Source organism: Tyto alba, unplaced genomic scaffold (genome assembly GCF_018691265.1).
Source record: "Tyto alba isolate M040663 unplaced genomic scaffold, T.alba_DEE_v4.0 Super-Scaffold_1000006, whole genome shotgun sequence".
Lineage (NCBI taxonomy): Eukaryota > Metazoa > Chordata > Aves > Strigiformes > Tytonidae > Tyto > Tyto alba.
Window position 1 is genome coordinate 25890756 of NW_024881272.1, and position 19075 is coordinate 25909830.

Below are 19075 nucleotides of genomic sequence, written 5' to 3' on the forward strand. Positions count from 1 at the left end.
TGTGGCTATGATACAGTATGTACAAATAAAATACCAGAATGGTTATATTTTATTGCTCTTTTTTTTTATTTGGTTAAGGAATTATACAGTAGCGTATAAAAGGGTGTGGGAAGCAGCAAGAAGCAAGTGTTGGCTTCTTGTCCTCTCAAAGCCCAGGTTGGTTGGTTTTGTTTTGTTTTTAAATACTGTGTTTTCAAACATCACATCAAAAGCATTTCTGTATTGGGTCACATCTGCATTACCCAAACAGGATAGAAGAGCAACAGTGAAAGAAGCCTAGGCAATGGGTGACAGGGTTCCATTTTGTACATTCCTTCACTGATTCATACTTCCAGAATACAGTTATTCATAAAACATCCAGTCTAGAGTTATATAAAAGTCAACAATTGTGAACCAACTTCCACATAAACAGGTTTCAGTGAGGGGGGCAACTTCAATTCACTAATCATGCAAAAAACTCCCAACAAGATCTGTAATATCTGTGAGCAAAATCATCCAACTTGGCCCTGATCTAGCCTGCAAGAGAATCTCTTCTGCAAAAGTAATTTTCTATGTTCCAGAAGGCTATAAACCGTCTGTGTTTAGATCCACTAGGATAAACAAACTCTTAACTTCCTCTACAGTAAGGAAACCTCACTTACAAAGCATGTGTCAGTAAAGGACACGGATGCGACTGCACACTCCTGTCCTGCCTTTTACATCCTTCTGTTGGCAAGAACACAAAAGGTAAAGGTACCAAGAAGTGATCATGCTCACACTAGTCAGGAAACAGCCCATAAGTCTACTCTGGGCCTTCCCTACCTGCTCACACTCCTAGTGACCAGGAGCTTTACTCTGGACACTTCATCAGAGCGACCCAAACAACAGTGGATGGAAGAACCCGGCCACACCAGCAACCCTGTTCAAAAGATCTCCAGTCAGCGAGACCATCAGCACAGCGCTGACTGTACCCAAGGCATGAACTATCTGGGTGCTACTCAGCAGGCTGCATTGTAGACTTTTACCTTGTAAGCATCTGTTATTCAATACTTTATTTTTTAAAAAACAGATAGGCTTATCTCATAAAATGTAATCTGGACGCAATACAGCAAAGCTAAAAGAACACTGAAGTGAAAACCCAAGCACTTGGTAGGTAATTGCGCCTGTAGGCTCATGATGTAAAAACACTTTCGACCCTTCTCTCTAAAAATAAATCCTGCTATAGATGGGCATGATTTACCACTTCTGCTTTCCTCTGTCTTAGTATAAACACATTCATGGATATAGTCAAAATCAGAACTTTAGCTGAAGCTCTTAACACTCCTTTTAGGCTCAGTCTCTCATTATCAACAGCTTACTACCAACACAGCCCCTGACACAAACTTCCCCTTAAATATGCATAATTTACTCTACCTCAAATATTTACAAGCAGAAGCAGCCCATCTTTACAAGACAGATTTCCTTCTGCTCTACATAAAGTGCAGCTCTCTAATTTAAGGCAAATTTCAGTGAAATATAAAACCATAGTTTTATTTTAGTATGTACACATTTTAAATTAAAAACAAGAATTCCCTCGAAAAGGAAAGAATGAGAATAAAATGTTTCCAAGCTTAGGAATTTTCTGAATTTTAACACAGTCCCAATATTATGTTCTATCGACATATAAATTTAAAAATTCCTTTTCAATAAATGCAAATGAAAAAAGAGGTGGCAATGTGTACAGTAATTTAGCTCCAAAGATCAGTAAAACACTGGGAAAGTGCAGATGTAGTTTTTCATGTCCCATAGTTTCCTTTAGCTACAGTAGCATCCATCAGTATCACATTTCTAAATATATATCCTATACATCTAATGCTAATCTCAGTTCTTGTAATGAGTATTTCTCATCTCCATCTGTATCAAATTTTTTAAAGCTCTGTGACTCTTGGGCTGTAGAGCCAAGCAGCTTTTGAAGATCTTCATATGACAGTTTTCCATCAGCATCTCCAGTTGTTTTTTCAAACAAATTCTTAAGATCTGCAAAGAGAACAAGGATTGAAAAGTAGCTCCTTGAAGTACACAGGAATATCCTATAAACTGCTCTTCCAGTTTTACTGCACTATGTTTTACTGCTTAGTAATTAAATAAAGCATCCTCTAGTATGTAGTTTGCCGTCTGCATTGTCGCAAGCTGTCACTAACAGTTTAGGAGAAAAAGCACACAAACATTTCTGGATTAAGTTACATGAAATCTGAAAAAAGCAATCCCTATTTCTGGCCACAACGAATAGCCCGTTCTACAACCACTAACTGCATGCAGATGCAGTCACCCTCCACAAAAGCAAGCTCTGAATGACTGTTGCTATACCAACAGCACAGATGATATAAAGGGAAAAGTGTCTATTCATTTCCTGATGCAAAGCATTGCCCTTTCAGTAGCTGAAGAGAACAGCAAGACCCAGAAACCATTCATTTGACCAGTATTCTCTTAAAAAAAAAAAAAAAAAAGAAGAAAAAAAAAAAAAAAGCACAAAGCAAAACATACACACTCAACACCTACTTCATTTTCCTTCAGCACCCTAATTCTGCCCTTAAATTTTCTCACAATCTCTGAGGCACTTGGTATAATACTTTGGTACTCAATTATAATTCATACTCCTGTTTAAATCCCAGTTTCTGTTCTTTAAATACTACTCTTTCCTTTTAGTTTGTGGGGGGTTTTTTTTATTGTTGTTGGGTTCCCCCCCCTCCCCAATTACCTTATTTTTAAAAGACAAAAAAGCCCATAATTCTCAAGATCTTAAAGCTGACCTCACTTCTCCCAGAATGCCCAGCCACTCCACTATAATTCCATTTATACTTACTGTCTCCTAAACATGTACATGAAATATTCAGAAAAAGGTCAGCCTACAAAGGACATACCTTCAATGCTGGAAACTCCTGGTACAGACAGATGTCTCAGCTGTTCGTTACTCTCTGTGTTGTCATCAGCCGACCTTGAAGCCAGCCTGGAAAGGTCTGTGGGCTTTGCTGTAGTACTCTGACTACTTTCAGCTGTTACAAAACAATTTCTATTAATCTCACTGATTCCACAAAATTACAGTTAGCAGAAACAAAAAACCCAATCCAATAATTTTTTTTTCCCATCACAGATGCTATATGGGATAAAGATGCTGCAAAATCATTTCAGAATACATCAGTGTTGACCCTTTTAACCAGTAACTGGAAGAATAGAGGAAGAAAACTTTTTACTGGACAGCTATACAGCTTTAATCTTTCTTGCTGTACTAGGAGATGTGTATTTGTAAACCCCATACAAAGAATGACTTGGAAGTGCCTTCTGCTTCCCAGTCTAGAAGTGCTGAACAAGCTTTATTAAGCTCATTACATCTGCCCACCCGTGTTGTTTCCACCTTGTCAATTCAGGTATCTATCTTCCCCAACAGTAACGTCTAAACTTCTAAGTTGCTGCTTAGCATATTAACAAGCACAGTTCTATTGTAATGAAGTACCTGAAATCTTATCTTCAGCACTACCTGCATCTATACAGCAGAAGTGCAGAACTGAGACAAGTCAACAGAGATGCAGACCTTTCCTTTATGTTACACTTAGATTTTTGAAAAAGCAAAACCAGATATTACTGGGTATAAATTTCCACAGGTTAATCATGGTATGCCTTCATATACAAGCTACTGATGCACGTGAATCATGCTATACACATGGAAAAACACCTTCAAACTATTATATTCATGTATTGTTTTCTGTTTTAGAGCCACTGGTTTCCTACCACTTCAGTTAAAATAATCTTCACCAAAATCTTAAGGAACAGTACATTATCCCCCTTCATTAGTTATTCTTTGAATTACACAGGGAACCTTCAGGTTTATGGATTGCTATTATAAGACATTCTTACCATTCTTTGATGTCGCAATGGGTCTGTCATTTTCTGGCTTGCCTGTGAGAGCACTGATCAGCTGAAGCTTCTCTCTTAGTTTTGATACCTGAGAATCTCTAGTTGCTGTTTCCTGCATATGTAGAAAAAAAATTTCTTAAACAGCACCTCTTCAGTAGATGGAGATGATCAGGAAAAGAAGTAATTTAAAACATGTAAGTACATTTGAGTGACTTGGAGGTCTCCAGGCCGATCAAGTTTAAAATTGTAAACAATATTCTTAAATAAAAATTCTATTGAAAGATGTAAGGAATAAATTCACATGGTCTGCAGGAAAATAACAGAATCAGTACCTCAACCTGAAAAGTAGGCAACTATTTTGCAGACACTGATTTCAAAAGGATCTGACATTTAATTTCCATATTTCTTATATGAACAAGCAAGACTGAAAAATCGTAATATAAAACAGTCAAGCATACTTGGAGTGATTTATACATGAATTGAATTGCATAATTGTTTCGAATGTTTGTCTGCAGTACTGACCACCTTAGTGCAGAAGTCATTATATCTCTGTCAAAGTAAAACCACCACATTTTTTAATCTGGGGCTCCTTCGCTCTTTTTAGGAGTAGGTTCCAGATGACAGGTTGGGTTCACATCAATCCAGTCTAAGCCTAGAGCTGACAGCCCAGCCAGTTCGTTCACCTGCCTTCCTTCCACGAGATGGAAACTAACTTCAGCGGTGCTGCCTCTCATCCCCAGCCCACAATTTGGCCATTCAGTTAGTCTGTTAAACTTGCTCAGTCATCAGATCATTACTGAGAGGCAGCTTTCAACAATTCCACTCCAAGTCAACCCAGGAATGTTTTTAAACCTGGACCCATGCCGTAACCCCATCTGCGGTGCGAACCCACAACAGTTGGGCTAGCTTTGCTGAGAGCACCGCAATGGGTACTCAGATGATCTGGCTGCCAGTCCCCTGTTCCACTGGACCAGGGTCTGAACCTCCCAACATTCTTTCAGCTGCAGGGAAGGCTATTACAGCAGCTCTGCTATGTTATCCCATGTGTAGTCAGAAAGGCAAGACTTCAAACTATTACAACTTTTCTTCCATCCTCATTGACTTCCTGTCCCTAAAATGCGGTAAATAAGCTTGTCCTTCTACTCTGGATTTTTAGAAGAACCTTGATCTGACTAGCCTGCTTGCAGGTCTTTCCTCAAATTACATTTAAAACATGATTACAAAGACAATGACATGCTCTACTAATCCAGTGTAATTTGTGTTACCTTACTTTACCTTCAGTTCTTTATTTGAATGAGTTTCATTATCTATTTGATCTTCATTTTCCACTTTTAGAGAGGTAGTTGCATCCTACAGGAAAAAAAGAACAACAGCAGAGTTTATTCATGTGCTTATTGTTTTCTACAACAGAGCTTCAAATTTGGCAATCATGAAGCAGGAAAAAGACAGGACAAATGCAGGCTAGAATAAATACGAAGACAGTGGGTCTGAACTGCATTGCTAAACATACAGAACACCTTCTCAGCTACTGGCCCCAATCTGGCATACAGAAAGCAATTTTTTTTTTTTCATTAGCATTTAAGCACTGATGAACAATCCAGAGGCCCACCTAGCTCCTCAGTGGTCTTAACGGACCCATGTTAGAGTGCCTTCCTAAAACATAAAGAGGTTTGTGAATCCTGTCCCATTAAGCAGTCTCAAAAGTCTTAAATGTCACGGTGTTTTGAACATTTTTCTGTAGATTCTGCAGGATAGAAATGATCACTTCAGAGATACTCTTAATGTTGGTTATCTGTTCAGAAATATGGAACAAATTCCAGCCTTTTAAAATGAAATCTTAAGTGTCTCAAGTTTAATTCTGACATTTTCTTTAAGTTAGGTCTGAAAAATTGTATCTGTAGTATATAGAAAGTATTGAAACTACTACTCTGAGTAGACACCCTTAGTTATCACTTACCACATTGGTAGACAAGTTCTCTCTTTTGTCCAGATTATTCAAAGCAAGGGGAGAGTTTTCTAACAGCATAACCCTCCGGCTAAGGTTACCAATGGCTGAATCCACATTTAGAAGCTTTATGTCATTCAACTTTCGGTATGCCACTACAGTAGTATTTAGCTCTTCCAAAGCTACATGCAGTGACTGGCTTTCCTGAAATATAAAACCAGCACATCAGTTTACTCAACTTCTGCAGTGCTCTTGCTATCAGCAACATGGTGACTGACCCAGTTTAACTGGGCAGACTTCAGACTGGCTCTCTACTGACACTGCTGAAAACATTTAACTGAAAGCTTCCGGAAAGTTATTCCAGCTTTCGAAGTTTGAAACTGAGATTCTTCCTCAGGGCTAACCTCTCTTGCTAATGTAATCCCTTCAGCTGTGCCAGCAAACACAGAAAGCCTATTCATCTAATTTTCCAGGGCAAGCTTAGTAACCGCAACAACTATTTTTCCCAAGAAAGCATGTACTAGGCATATTTATACACAAGATTCATTTTTGAGGAAGATATCAATTGTATTAAATGTAAATAAAAGCAGTCATTCCATTCCAACCCATTCAGCTAAACACCCACACATTTTTTTTTTGTTGTTGCTGAAATCTTGCTTTCCACACCTCATTACATTAAGGGTGACTCACTACATGCCACTCCCAATTTGCTCAGATTGGCAAATACCTGCTATAAAAGCCATTCCATAAAAAGCCTTTAACTCATTTCCATTTACATGGGCAAAGTTCACCTATAATTTGTCGAATATTTGTTTCAGTCTTTTTACTCCTCACCCAGTTAGAACACAAAAAAAGTACTGACTAGGGTACTTTCCCATTTGCACAAACACAGGAACAAACTGTAGCAAAATTATCTATTTTGATTTGATGTATGACATCTGTACTGTTCTGATAAAAAACATACTTTTTTGTACACTACAGTACTGCAAAACACACAAAGTTATGTATCAGTGATACTTGTACCAGTGCTACTTATGCAAGGGAGAAAAATACCTTTTTGCAATTTTCTGTCTGATTTCTCTCAGTCCTTGGCACAACAGTGGAGGGAAGTGAAGGTATCTGTTTTAATTCCTTCTAAGGAAAGAAGTAGAAAATTATGTTACCAAATGCCTGTAAAAAAATACTAAGCTTTTAATAACTGGCAGGCTGTAGTTAAGGATCTTTTGCTACAATTATAGCTACTCATGTCTGTTGTGAATGAAGTATTTTAACTAAGCTAATACAGTTTTCCTTTTCAAACAAAAGTCCAAATTTATTTTAATTATACCCTCCTAATTATCTCTTATCCCTTTAATGAAGTATTATGATTCACATTTTACTGCTATCATACACACTGCCGTATCTGCAATGTTTTCGTAGCATCCACTGACTGAATCAAGTTTTATAAATGTATCTAATTTAGATTTTATCTGCAAGTACTCCTATTAAAGTAATGCTGTATTGCACTTTAGCTGAAAAGCCTTAATTATTGGCTCTATTAGCCCCACGTGAGATGTCAGTATAAATACAGTGGGTAGTTTCTGGTAAAGATGGTCAGTAATTTCATCCCTATATGCGTCCTTAATTCAACCAACAAACTCTGTATCTCAACGCTTCTCCCACCCCAACCCTAAAACAGTGCAGACAGTTACCATAAATAGTACCCTGCACCACACAGAAGCAGAGATTCCCAAAGCTCCACATCTGTGTAGTAGGAAGCAAAAATCTGCAGGACAATAAGTGTAGTAGGGATCAACTATTCTGGCTCCAGAGAAATACCTGTTTGGTACCATATAGGAGATGCCATACAGGGATCATAAAATTAACTTATTAATATACCAACCAGCACCTACTGAAACTTCAAAAGTATTTCAAAGGCATAAGGCAGAAGTCCACACAGTTCTTAAACTTGCTCCATAAAGGTAACTGTTCAAATGCAATGTTAAATCAGTACATTTTCTTACCACATCATTCTGGAGTTTTTCTATGGATTTCTTGTATTCTTCAATAGCTGTCTGTAGATTTTCAACATCATGAGAAACACTTGTAAGCATGCTACCTATGTTCGCTACAGTCTGGAATAAAGAAGATGAGAAAAACCTCAGCCTTCCTCAAACCACACTGTCCCGAAGTTTCAATGTGCTAAACACAATGTTTTGTTAGTGAAACTGCAGGCAGACTGCCACAAAAACATGCGCATGAATTTGAAGTATTCAGAACTTTCTTTGCAGGCAAAACTGCAAATTATACCCATCGCATCTCCAGTTCAGTAAACAAACACACTCTACAACCATAAGAGCTTAAGCTAAATAACCAAAGTTACAGGTTTACTATTCCCAAAAACAACAGAAATGTTCTGGCATCAATTAAAACAAATAAAATCCTGATATGAAGATATCTTACCTCCTCTCTACATGGAGTGTATGTATTGAATACAAGGATGTCGACATCACCAATTTATCCTGCCGTAATTGTCTTTCAGGACTACCCATCAGACACATCATACACTGCAAAACTAGCCTGCCAAAGGTTGCAGATAAGATTTTTCAAGGACATATTGCCTTTTTTAAAATTAAGTAATAGCTCTGAAGCATCAGGAAAGCCCCCGTGAATTCTGCCTGTACAGTCGGTGTGCTCTGACAGCTGCCTTTGTTTCTGACTACTCCTGTCTCATTCTTCCTTTGCCTTCACCTAGCCCCAGCTCTAAGGTTAGAAAGTAACAATTCTGTAAAGCTGCACTGGTGCTTCAGCAGCTGACCGCATAGCACCTATCAGTGTCAGATGGTCAGCTAGGACATCTACAAACTAGTGAAAGTTACAGTAGTGGGACAGAACATGCCCCTATGCTTCTTATTCCATATTTAATACTTTCTTCAATCATTAAAACAAACAGAACCCACCTAAAAATCCCCTTTTCCTATGACCCTATTATAGTCATAAACTCTTACGGCACTAAAGTGACCCTCTAGCTACCCAGACTATATTCAAATTATATCCACACAAATCTTCCTCCAGCTCTTTATTCCACAAGTCTGAACACAAGTTCAGTAATTTATCTGTCCTGGAGAGCCTAAGGAGACCTTTAGCACCTTTCGCAAAAGCTGCTGTACAAGAGGAGTTCCCTCAGTAACCCTTCAGGACTAACACCAGCAGGCAGCTCCCCATTTTCAGGAACAGTACCTACAGGGAAAAAGGCTTAAGAAAACTAAAATCCTATTCTAAGAATAGCAGCCTTTGCATAGAATCACTTAGGTTGGAAAGTACCTTTAAGATCATCAAGCCCAACCGTTAACCTAACACTGTCAAGTTCACCACTAAACCACATCCCTAAGCACCACCTCTACACATCGTTTAAATACCTCCAGGGATGGTGACTCCACCACTTCCCTGGGCAGCCTGTTCCAATGATTGACAACACTTTCAGTGAAGGAATTTTTCCTAATACCCAATCTAAACCTCCTCTGGCGCAACTTGAGGCCATTTCCCCTTGTCCTATCACTTGTTACCTGGGAAAAGAGACTAACACCCACCTCGCTACAACCTCCTTTAAGGTAGTTGTAGAGCAATAAGGTCTCCCCTCAGACATCTTTTCTCCAGATTAAACAACCCCAGCTCCATCAGCCACTCCTTGTAAGACTTGTTCTCTAGACCCTTCACCAGCTTTGTAACCCTTCTCTGGACACACTCCAGCACCTCAATGTCTTTCTTGTAGTGAGAGGCCCAAAACTGAACACAGTATTCAAGGTGCAGACTCACCACTGCCAAGTACAGGGGGACAGTCACTTCCCTAGTCCTGCTGGCCACACTGTTTCTGATACAAGCCAGGATACTACTGGCCTTCTTGGCCACCTGGACACACTGTCAGTTCATATTCAGCCAGCTGCCAACCAACACCCCCAGGTCTTTTTCCAGCGGGCAGCTTTCCAGCCACTCTTGCCCAAGCCTGTAGCATTGCAGGGGGTTGCTGTGACCCAAGCGCAGGATCCGGCACTGAGCCTTGCTAAACCTCATACAATTGGCCTTGACTCAATCCAGCCTGTCCAGATCCCTCTGTAGGGCCTTCCTACCCTCCAGCAGAACAACACCCCTGCCCAACTTGGTGTCATCTTCAAACTTACTGAGTGTGCACTCAATCCCCTTGTCCAGATCATTGATAAAGATATTAAAACACAACTGGCCCCAATACTGAGCTCTGGAGAACACCACTTGCGACCAGCTGCCAACTGGACTTAGCTTCATTCACCACCACTCTTTGGGACTAGCCACCCAGCCAGTTTTTCACTCAGAGAACAGTATATCCATCTAAGCCATGAGCAGTCAGTTTGTCCAGGAGAATGCTGTGGGAACCTGTGTCAAAGGCCTTACTAAAGTCTAGGTAGAGAACATCCACAGCCTTCCCCTCATCCACTAAGCAGGTCACCTTGTCAGAGGAGATCAGGTTAGTCAATCAAGACCTGCCTTTCATAAGCCCATGCTGACTGGTCTGACCACCTGGTTGCCCTGTACGTGCCATGCGATGTCACTCAAGATGATCTGCTCCAGAACCTTCCCTGGCACCAAGGTCAGACAGACAGGCCTGGAAGAGGTACAGGCCTTCTTGATGGATGTCACATTTGCTAACCTTCAGTCAGCTGGGACCTCCCCAGTTAGCCAGGACTGCTGTAGATGATTTCTCCCAAGAAAGGCAGGTATTTCCAAAGACAGCTGGATGCAATGGACAGTTGAGGAGGAGATTTTTCACCAGAGCTATTAAAAAGCCAGGCTACCCACACCCACTGAAGTTCTCCTGTGTGACAGGAGGTAGTGCAGCATGCACACTGAGGTCAAAAAGAAGTCAGTCTTGAAACCTATCACTTTTTATTAGCATGATACTTAAAAATCATTAAAACTATTGTATTTAAAACCTCCAAATAGTTTTTCCACACTCAACACCTTGAAATATACCTCCTGGAAGGATTCCAGCTCTGGTTTTATTATATCAACCTTCCAAAACATAAATGCAAGCAAGACAGTAGTGGATACAGATGCCACATCTAACACCTTATTTAGACTCAACAGAAGAGACTGGAAAGAACTCAAAAGTTCACAAGATCTTTGATTTTCACAAAGTAAGACCAAGGTTAGACTTATTTCAACATGAAAAAACCTTGCTGTTCAGATCGTTGCAAGTTGAAACCTGTTGGCCCTAACACTTTGTCCTGACAGTAATGAAGGCAGCAAGATGACAAGGTTTTTCTATATATAAAGTAGGTGCAGGTTCCAGACTAGGTACTACCCTAAGACTTACTTCTGATATGACACAGCGAAAATCCAGCATGCTCCTAACAGCAAATTAGAAGCTTAGGAAGTAGCTTTGTACTCCTGCCTGAAAAAGAAATCCTAGCAGCCTGACCAGCCAAACCACACTAATTGCTTTGCATGCAACTAGCCTGTTGATTACACATTAATTTTGTAGGTATAGGAAATGAGAAGTGGAAATCTATAAAAGCCAAAAAGACTGGACTGACATTAGGTGTTAGCCCAACATAAATGTTTATTGCTAAATAAACAGAACTGTCATGGAAGAGCTGGCAAAGTTTCAGGAAGCCATTCTTTTTATCAAAAATAAATAGAACAGTTCTGTGATAAAGAATGCTCAGCTAAGGCATGTGGTAAGACACTGTATTAACAGAATTCAATTTAACAAGTCAGCTTGTGTCACACAGTAGGGCCCATCTTTCAAGGGACTGTCAGAAAACCATCCCAGTGCAATTCATCTTTTGCTGAGCATGTACTGAACACCAAGAAAGCTCCCACGCTAATGTTCCAGGCCCACCACTCCCAAGATAGACCCCTACCCACCTCAAGACTGTAAACAAAGCACCTATTTGCAAGCAGAGTTGTAAAACTGCAGACAGACTTTTTGCAAGTGCCTTAATTTTAAGATTAGAAGCCTGAAGGAAAGCAACCAGCAAGATCAGTTCCAAGATAAAGAAGTGACAACATAATACAAACAAATGCATCTCCAGAAAGGGAGAAACAAGGCCTTCTTATTTTTTACCTGCCATACATTACTGTAGGACCATACAATATCAAGAATATGAAGTCCAATTTTAAAACAAGAGAAGCAAATATTCTTCACATGCAATTCAGACAACTTCTGTTGCCACTGCTGTCCCAAAGAGCTCAGCTGCACCTTAGCACCACAGAACATGTTTAGCAATAGCAGTACTTGCCTTCTGAAGTTTCTCTACTGTGAGAGGAAGATAAATCAGATCAGAAGCAGACTTTATGTTGTTTTTGAGATGATTTACTGTTGAGGTCAATAGTGATATCTAAAACCAAAGAGGAATATTTAGAATTAGACGACATAATATTGATTCTGACCTTCCCCAATACCAATGACTTAATTTGTACCTCATTTATAACACAAAGGCAAGACAAAATTATATGTACAAACACACAAAACACCCCTGGTTTCTAGGTCAGAAGTCCTGCCTAGGTTACATTAAAAAAAATTCTGCCTCTTATAACAAAGCGAGATTTTTTGATTTTTTTTTTTTAACTGAATGAAAGCCATAGAAGCCTGTTCGTTTCAGCAAGGCACCCTCTGCCCATTTTACATTCATTCCCTTAGAGAGACACTGTGGCCCAAGAAAGATTTAAAAAATTGTGCAACAAGCCTTTACATGGAGGAAACAGTCATCCACTTCTGCATTTAGCAATCAAACCTGCCTGGCAAAACCCAGAGAAGCCATGGAACTCCTCTAGCTGAGTAACAAGCAAAGAAATTGCACATATCACCCAAACCTTCTGCTACAGAAGTGGACCAGTGACAATCTAGGTACAGCAGGTTAACTCAATTTGTCAACTGTTTAACCCACACAGCAAATTATTCAATGGGTCTTCAAGATTACTTATTCATTCCAACTGAGAAGTTGATCAAATACACTAGAAATAACTACATGCTAGTTGTTAATTGCTAACACTATCACTTTAAGATCAATTTGTAGCCATTAGTAGTGAAAAAGGAGAAAAATAATTTCTTCTCACATTTGACAACACAAAAATAGAGCAGATAAAGCTACTTTCTTCTGGTTAAAAAAAAAAAGTTGTTATGCAAGCCGAAGAAATGGTCAAGATCCTAATTTTACATTAGGCCAATGTTGATCAGCTGGCATGCAGTCTCTGATTCCACAGCTGTGGATATTGGCTGAAATAATTCCCACCAGCACATCCTAACAATTCATGGAAAAAAAACAATAACTAAATTGAAGAGCTGGCTCAGATCCTGAAGTAACCTGTGGGCCTGCAAAAAACATATGCAAGTATCTTTAACATCCAGGTGCAGATGACAGCATTTTCCCAGTCCGGTGAGGCACCTAAGTATCTGTGAATAATGCATACTGACAGATGCCAAAGAAAGCAAGTAAAATTTTCAAATATATTTATGTGCCCCATTAAGCACTTTACCACTGCATGGGACTGAAGAAAAAACAATCTGAGCAAGCACCTCAGTACTCTTAAAAATTAAACCCAAAACTCCAGTGTCAGGGAGGGTTCCTCACACACAGCTCGACACTACCAACTGTGAGCAGCTCTGAACTTTTACCCTCCGAGGCAAGAATTTCAGTAAAAGCCTTGGTGGATGCTTTGTTTGAAGCATGAGTTAATACAGCAGCTGAGGAAACAGCTTTCTGAAAAGTGGCTTAGTTCTAGCCACATAAACAGAGCTAAGACTCACGCTGGCTGAGATTCCAAGTGTGTATTAGTAGATTTTATATTCACAAGACACCAGGACTTCATTTGTAGCACTGGTTCGGGTAACTCCTTTCCACACTTCCAAAACGTTTGCAGACACCCTCGGAAACTTGAAATATCAAATCTCTTGTCATAAACATCACAACTGTTTGGCAGGAAAATTAAGAACTCCACAGTTCTCAGGTTCTTTTAAGTTCTGCCTGAAGTCTTTCCACTAGATGTGTGATTTCTCCTCTTTCTGATCAGGTTCCTGTCCAACTGGATGCTCAAACTTTTTTTTCTTGTTTAATAAATGAGGCTTATACTCCATTTTTACTTTAAAAACAGAAGTTTAGCATATGGTCAAAGAAGTCCTTAGATAAAAGCTCAGCATTGCATTTGAAATTAATTTCTGTAAAAACAAACTTGAATGGAATATTTTATTAATTTTCAAAACCAAGCACTGATCTCTCTCACCTGTTTATTGATCTCTGTGATATTTATCCAAATTTTATTTAGCCCCAGTTCTCCAGTCTCAATTTGTTCTAGTTGCTTTTGCTTCTGCACCAAATCTTCATTCAGTTTAGGAATTTCTTGTAATGATGTCTTTTGATTAGATTCCACTAAAAAAAAAAAAAAGAAAAAAAAATTAAATTATTTTTTAAAAGTCCAGGAAAACAACACTGCAAGGCAGAAAACAAATTACAAGCAGCAGTATCTACAGCAGTGAAAGAAGGCAACAACAGTTTCTAGATATGGGTTTACTGCCAATTCAGAATTAAGTGTTTGTTCAGAATCACAGCTTTTTTTTTTTTTTTTTTAAGAGTACTAACATCTGCAGAGAGAACACATAGGGATCATACTAAATTCAACACTTCGCAATAGTACTGTCACTCTGGCAAGCCTCAGCAGGTCTTTATTTAGTGCAGTTATTTTGCATTACTTTCACACAGGAACATGAAATAGTAATGGGACTGTGAATAAGAACTGCCAACAGTACCAGGGCAAAGGAAGCACATGAAATGAAACTCAGTGCCCTTTTCAAGCTTGCAAAGGGGCAGCTGACTATGAAGTGAATTCCAAAGAGATTAATGTGATTACAGTTGTTCCATGTGACAGAAAGACAACTGAAAAAAAAATGTGTAAGTTTACCCACTAATGTCTGTTGGTAAACAAATCAGTAAACAAGGTCCTTGGAAATAAAGGCAGTTATTACTGCAATTAATACTACAGGAAGAGGGAAACATGCAACTCAAACCAATTCAAGTGAGCCTCAGAAATGCAGCTCTTCAGGTCTGCAGTGACTAAGCTGTTTAGCTGCAAGGGCTATTAGGCAATCCTAAATCCCTAGGTCTGGGAAACAAATAAGCAAAGGTTTTGAGATGGAGATGAGAGAGTTCTCCAAAACCTGCACCTCCACCCTGTAACGTGGCAGCACGGGAACGCTCCACAACAAACTGCCATCGTTCAGACCAGACTGCCAAGAGCAGTGGGGCCTATGTGGTATGTAACTGGCAGCTCCCTGAACAAACTTCCATGTGTAATCCATCCGGTCAGAAGGGGAAGCCTTCAGGAGTGCTTCATGCCCGTGGAGTGGATGCCCACATAACTGGAAAGCCATGCCTCTTCAAAAACTTGCTTCACTTTTCTTGAAGCAAATACTAAAAGTAATTTCTAGGTACAGAGTAATCTGCATTATCACCCAAGATCTAAATAACATATTTGGTTAAGACAGACTTTGAGAGGTATATTTTAGCCAAAACAGGATGAGAGCTAATTGTGCATTTGACACAAGCAGTTCACACTGAATCTGATGTTTCAGAAGCTCCTGTGTAGAGAAGTTACTCTGTTTTGCCACTCTCACTGTGTACAATGAGACTCCAGAGATTTTTGCAGTGCTAGGAAGGTTAAGTACTATGTGCATTCCTACCATCATTACTAAACCGAAGGGAAACACCACAATGACTTCCCCCTATCCTACACATACTAGATGCAAAGACGTGTTATTTTTAAAAAGCACTCATGCCGTACTCAGCTTGTTCAAAGGATGGCAGAACATTAACAAATACTGCCACGGGCATCTGCTCTTATAGGGACAAAATCTGGATGAAGATTCAGAGGAGGAAGGTTCTTTTTTCCAAACTTGCTGTAGGACAGATGGATCCTGTGTCTTTGTTTCTTCATCTACCCACACATCTCACCAAAGCATAATATTACCTTTTGGAATCAGGTTATTCTTGCTGTCTGCTTTGTTGTCGTTTTTAATGCTGTGCCCCATTATGAGACTCCCAATCAGCTTCTAGGTATGCTATTACAGTGGTAAGGAAATCTGAGACTATTTTATCACTGGACAAAGTATTAAATGCACAGCTTTTCTATCAGAGCTATTCGGGAGAAAAGAAGCATATCTGTAATTGCCAGACAGTAAGCGCAGAAAGAACAACTGCTTTAACAAAGAGGTCTGTATAGAACAGGAATGATGAAACTTATCTATACCAAAGCCAATAAATGTTGTCATCATGCAAAACTCCTACTGCCCGTACGTAGGTAAAGGAGGAGACCAGTACACAAAGAGTGGCAGTCAGCTTACCCAGGACACAGAAACAGATACTGCAGAGTTGTTGGGTACGCTTACAGCCACCAAACAGCACCTGTAACCAAAGGCATCCTCCCTAACTGATGGACACCAGTTACAGATAACTTTCAGAGTTCAGTATCAGTTAATATAAAAGCACATCTATCATCAACACTTTCTCTCGCTCCTAGTCAGTCAGCAGGTTACACCTTGGCAGACAACTCCCCACCTCACAGCAGTTACACACTTGAACAGGAAGCCCTGAACACCAACAGCAAGTAATTCCTACACACATTTCCTCAATATGTCTTTTACCACAAGCAAATCAAGCCCTTAGCTTACCTCCAGCCCTAGCTGCCTCCTAATTTTGAAACTGATTTTACCAGTGTTATTTTTAAGGTCATCCCCATGTTCTGGGCACAAAAACTCAAAGATGAAGACCAAAGCTATGCGATAAAACCCACAGTCAACAGCTGTGCTCCTCAGGCAAAATATACCTAGCCTTCCTGAAGCAGCTAGAGACTACCTGAACGCTTAAGCTTCACTCTCTTCTGGTCCATTCACAGAGCTCCTCAGCTTATCTTTGCGTTTTTTCAATATATAAGATTTTGAAAACTACTAAAATAAGGCACCAAAATATGTCTTGTGTCCAGAGGTGAGGTATAGCAAACAGAGAGCATGCATTACATGTAAATCTCACCATTTGTTATACCTCAGCACTGCAGATGTTCTAATACTGAAATCTTACATGGACAAAGAAAACCTGAGACCTACAAGCAAAATGCTTCACATTAACTCTATACTTCAAAGTATTAAACATGACCTAATTCCATACCATATGCAACATGACATAAAAGTTGAACAAGGACAGGTCAATGCAAGCAAGATAAACATTTAGAGGATGCAAAGAAAAAACATAACATCAAAGCAACATTCATATTGCAATAATGCCAGCGCAAGTATTAGAGGTTTTTAAAAGAGCTCAAGAAAAAATTAATGGAAAACCATGTTCTTGTAAGGGATGTATAAAAATCCCTTAGACTGCTTTTATGGGGCTGATCAGAACTTTTTATTTTTAATTAGGGAAAAGAGCACTCCCGAGACCAAAGTCAGGAATTTCAGAAATGTATGTACAAGCAACTGCAGACCCACCTAGTTCAGTGTCCCTGCTCCTCAGAAGATATAGAGCAGGCAAGAATATATAACATTTGCCTTAAATTTACCCAGCCTGCAAGTGTTTTTGGCTCAGAGGACTCCTCAATTCAGGGGCAGTTTGTCTAGTCAGTACTTTTAGAGTTTGAATAAGCAGGTAGGCAACTAAGCCTCTTCATACTGACCAAAGCAAATGTGACACAGTGCAATTATACTTATACTTACTGGTTCGAAACTTCTCCTTTATTGCATCCAAATCCTCCTTGAGAGCCACCTGCATCCACACCAAGCCAACGCACGCTACCACACAAGCGGCAAGAATGACAAATGCACATAATGGGTAACAGAACTTGCAGCATCGTAGATAGTCTCCTCTGGATAAAACAAAAATAAACCACTGAATATTCAACAGTACCTAGGAAAGTTTTATTTAAAATACTATTCTATCAAAGTAGGGGACAGCACTAGACCAGCACATGCTTTGACTGCCAGGAACTAACAAACAGCTTTTCCAAGAATAAATAAGGCTACACAGTGATATCAGGGCTATTACTCTGTTCAGTTTATGCTCAGGAGGCACATCTAGCATATTTAAGAGCAGCTGTCAGGTTTCCCTTAGTCCCCTTTCCCTCTGCTCACATAAACTTATGTTCAGAACATCTGCTTGATAGCTTGGAAAGCAGGCTTCAAGAAAGGGTATTACCATAATGTTTAATCCTAAACTGCAAAAGCCTGTATTTCTCTGTGATGTGCCTACTTTCATTCTTAGAGGCTGGTTAACAATGCTGTTACTTAAGCGAAAAGTTTATTTATTGGCAAAAGCACGTCATGTCCATGAGAAAACCAGCGCTGCGCCAGCTCACAGACACAGGACTGTGCCATGCTGAACACACACGGGCAACTGTGCTCAACGTTTCAAGCAACTGCTCCCCAGCTGCTCTAAGGACTTCAGTTACAGTGAGCATAAAACAGGAAAAAAAAAAAAACAACAAAAAACAAACAACAAAACAAACAAACAAAACCAAACAAACAAACAAAAAAAAACAACAAAACCAAAAACAAAAAGGAAAAAGCCAGAGGATGGTTCAGCCCTACTCCCACCCCCTGCCAGGCGACCTGCTGGGCCAGACACACTCCGCGGGTCCTTTCTGGCCGCCCTCAGCGCCCCACGACCCCCCCGCGACCGCGGCGCGGCCCCGCTGACGGGCACGCAGCCGCCGCCAGCCCCGCCGCGCAGCCCGGCGCTGAGGCGAGGGGCTGCCGAGCCCCGGGCGGGACCGGGCCGGGCCGGGCCGGGCCGGGGACGCCGCGGCAGCCCCGGAGACTCACTTGCCGCAGCGTCCCCGCGTCCCCGCGAACTCGTCCTCCTCGGAGCTGGACTCGGAGTCGGAGGCGGGCGGCTCGGTGCGCAGCAGCCGGTGGCCCGAGCCCTTCTTGGCAGGCTTCTTCCTGCGGCCGTCGGCGGCCAGGCCGATGAGAGCGTTCAGCTCCTTCCGCTTCTTCATCCTCTTGTGGGGCGGCAGCGGCGGCGCGGCCGGCGGCTGGCTCCCGCCTCCCCCCTCCTCCTCCTCCTCCGCCGCCTCCTCCGCCGCTGCCGCCGCCGCCAGCGCGCCCCGGCTCGCCAGCCCGCGGCCCGGCCGCGGCTACAGGCGCTCCGCGGGGCCGCTGCTCCCCCGCCGGCCCCGCGGCGGCACACCCGGCCCCGCCGCCTCCGCCACCCGCCCCGCCCGCGCCATGGCAGCTCCCGGCCCCGCCGCCTCCCACCTGCCAGCAAG

General features: G+C 41.0%; 1 protein-coding gene across 1 annotated transcript; it reads right to left on the minus strand.

Moving 5' to 3' along the window:
* Positions 1-47: 47 nt before the first annotated feature.
* Positions 48-18881, minus strand: EFCAB14 (EF-hand calcium binding domain 14). Its single transcript, XM_042783943.1, has 11 exons — positions 18630-18881; positions 17526-17674; positions 14051-14196; positions 12070-12168; positions 7819-7929; positions 6869-6949; positions 5828-6019; positions 5146-5220; positions 3871-3982; positions 2880-3011; positions 48-1995 (listed from the first exon to the last, which is right to left on the minus strand). The coding sequence occupies exons 1-11, from the start codon at positions 18803-18805 to the stop codon at positions 1820-1822; spliced, it is 1449 nt and encodes a 482-aa protein (XP_042639877.1). The 5' UTR covers positions 18806-18881; the 3' UTR covers positions 48-1819.
* Between the last annotated feature and the right edge of the window lie 194 nt (positions 18882-19075).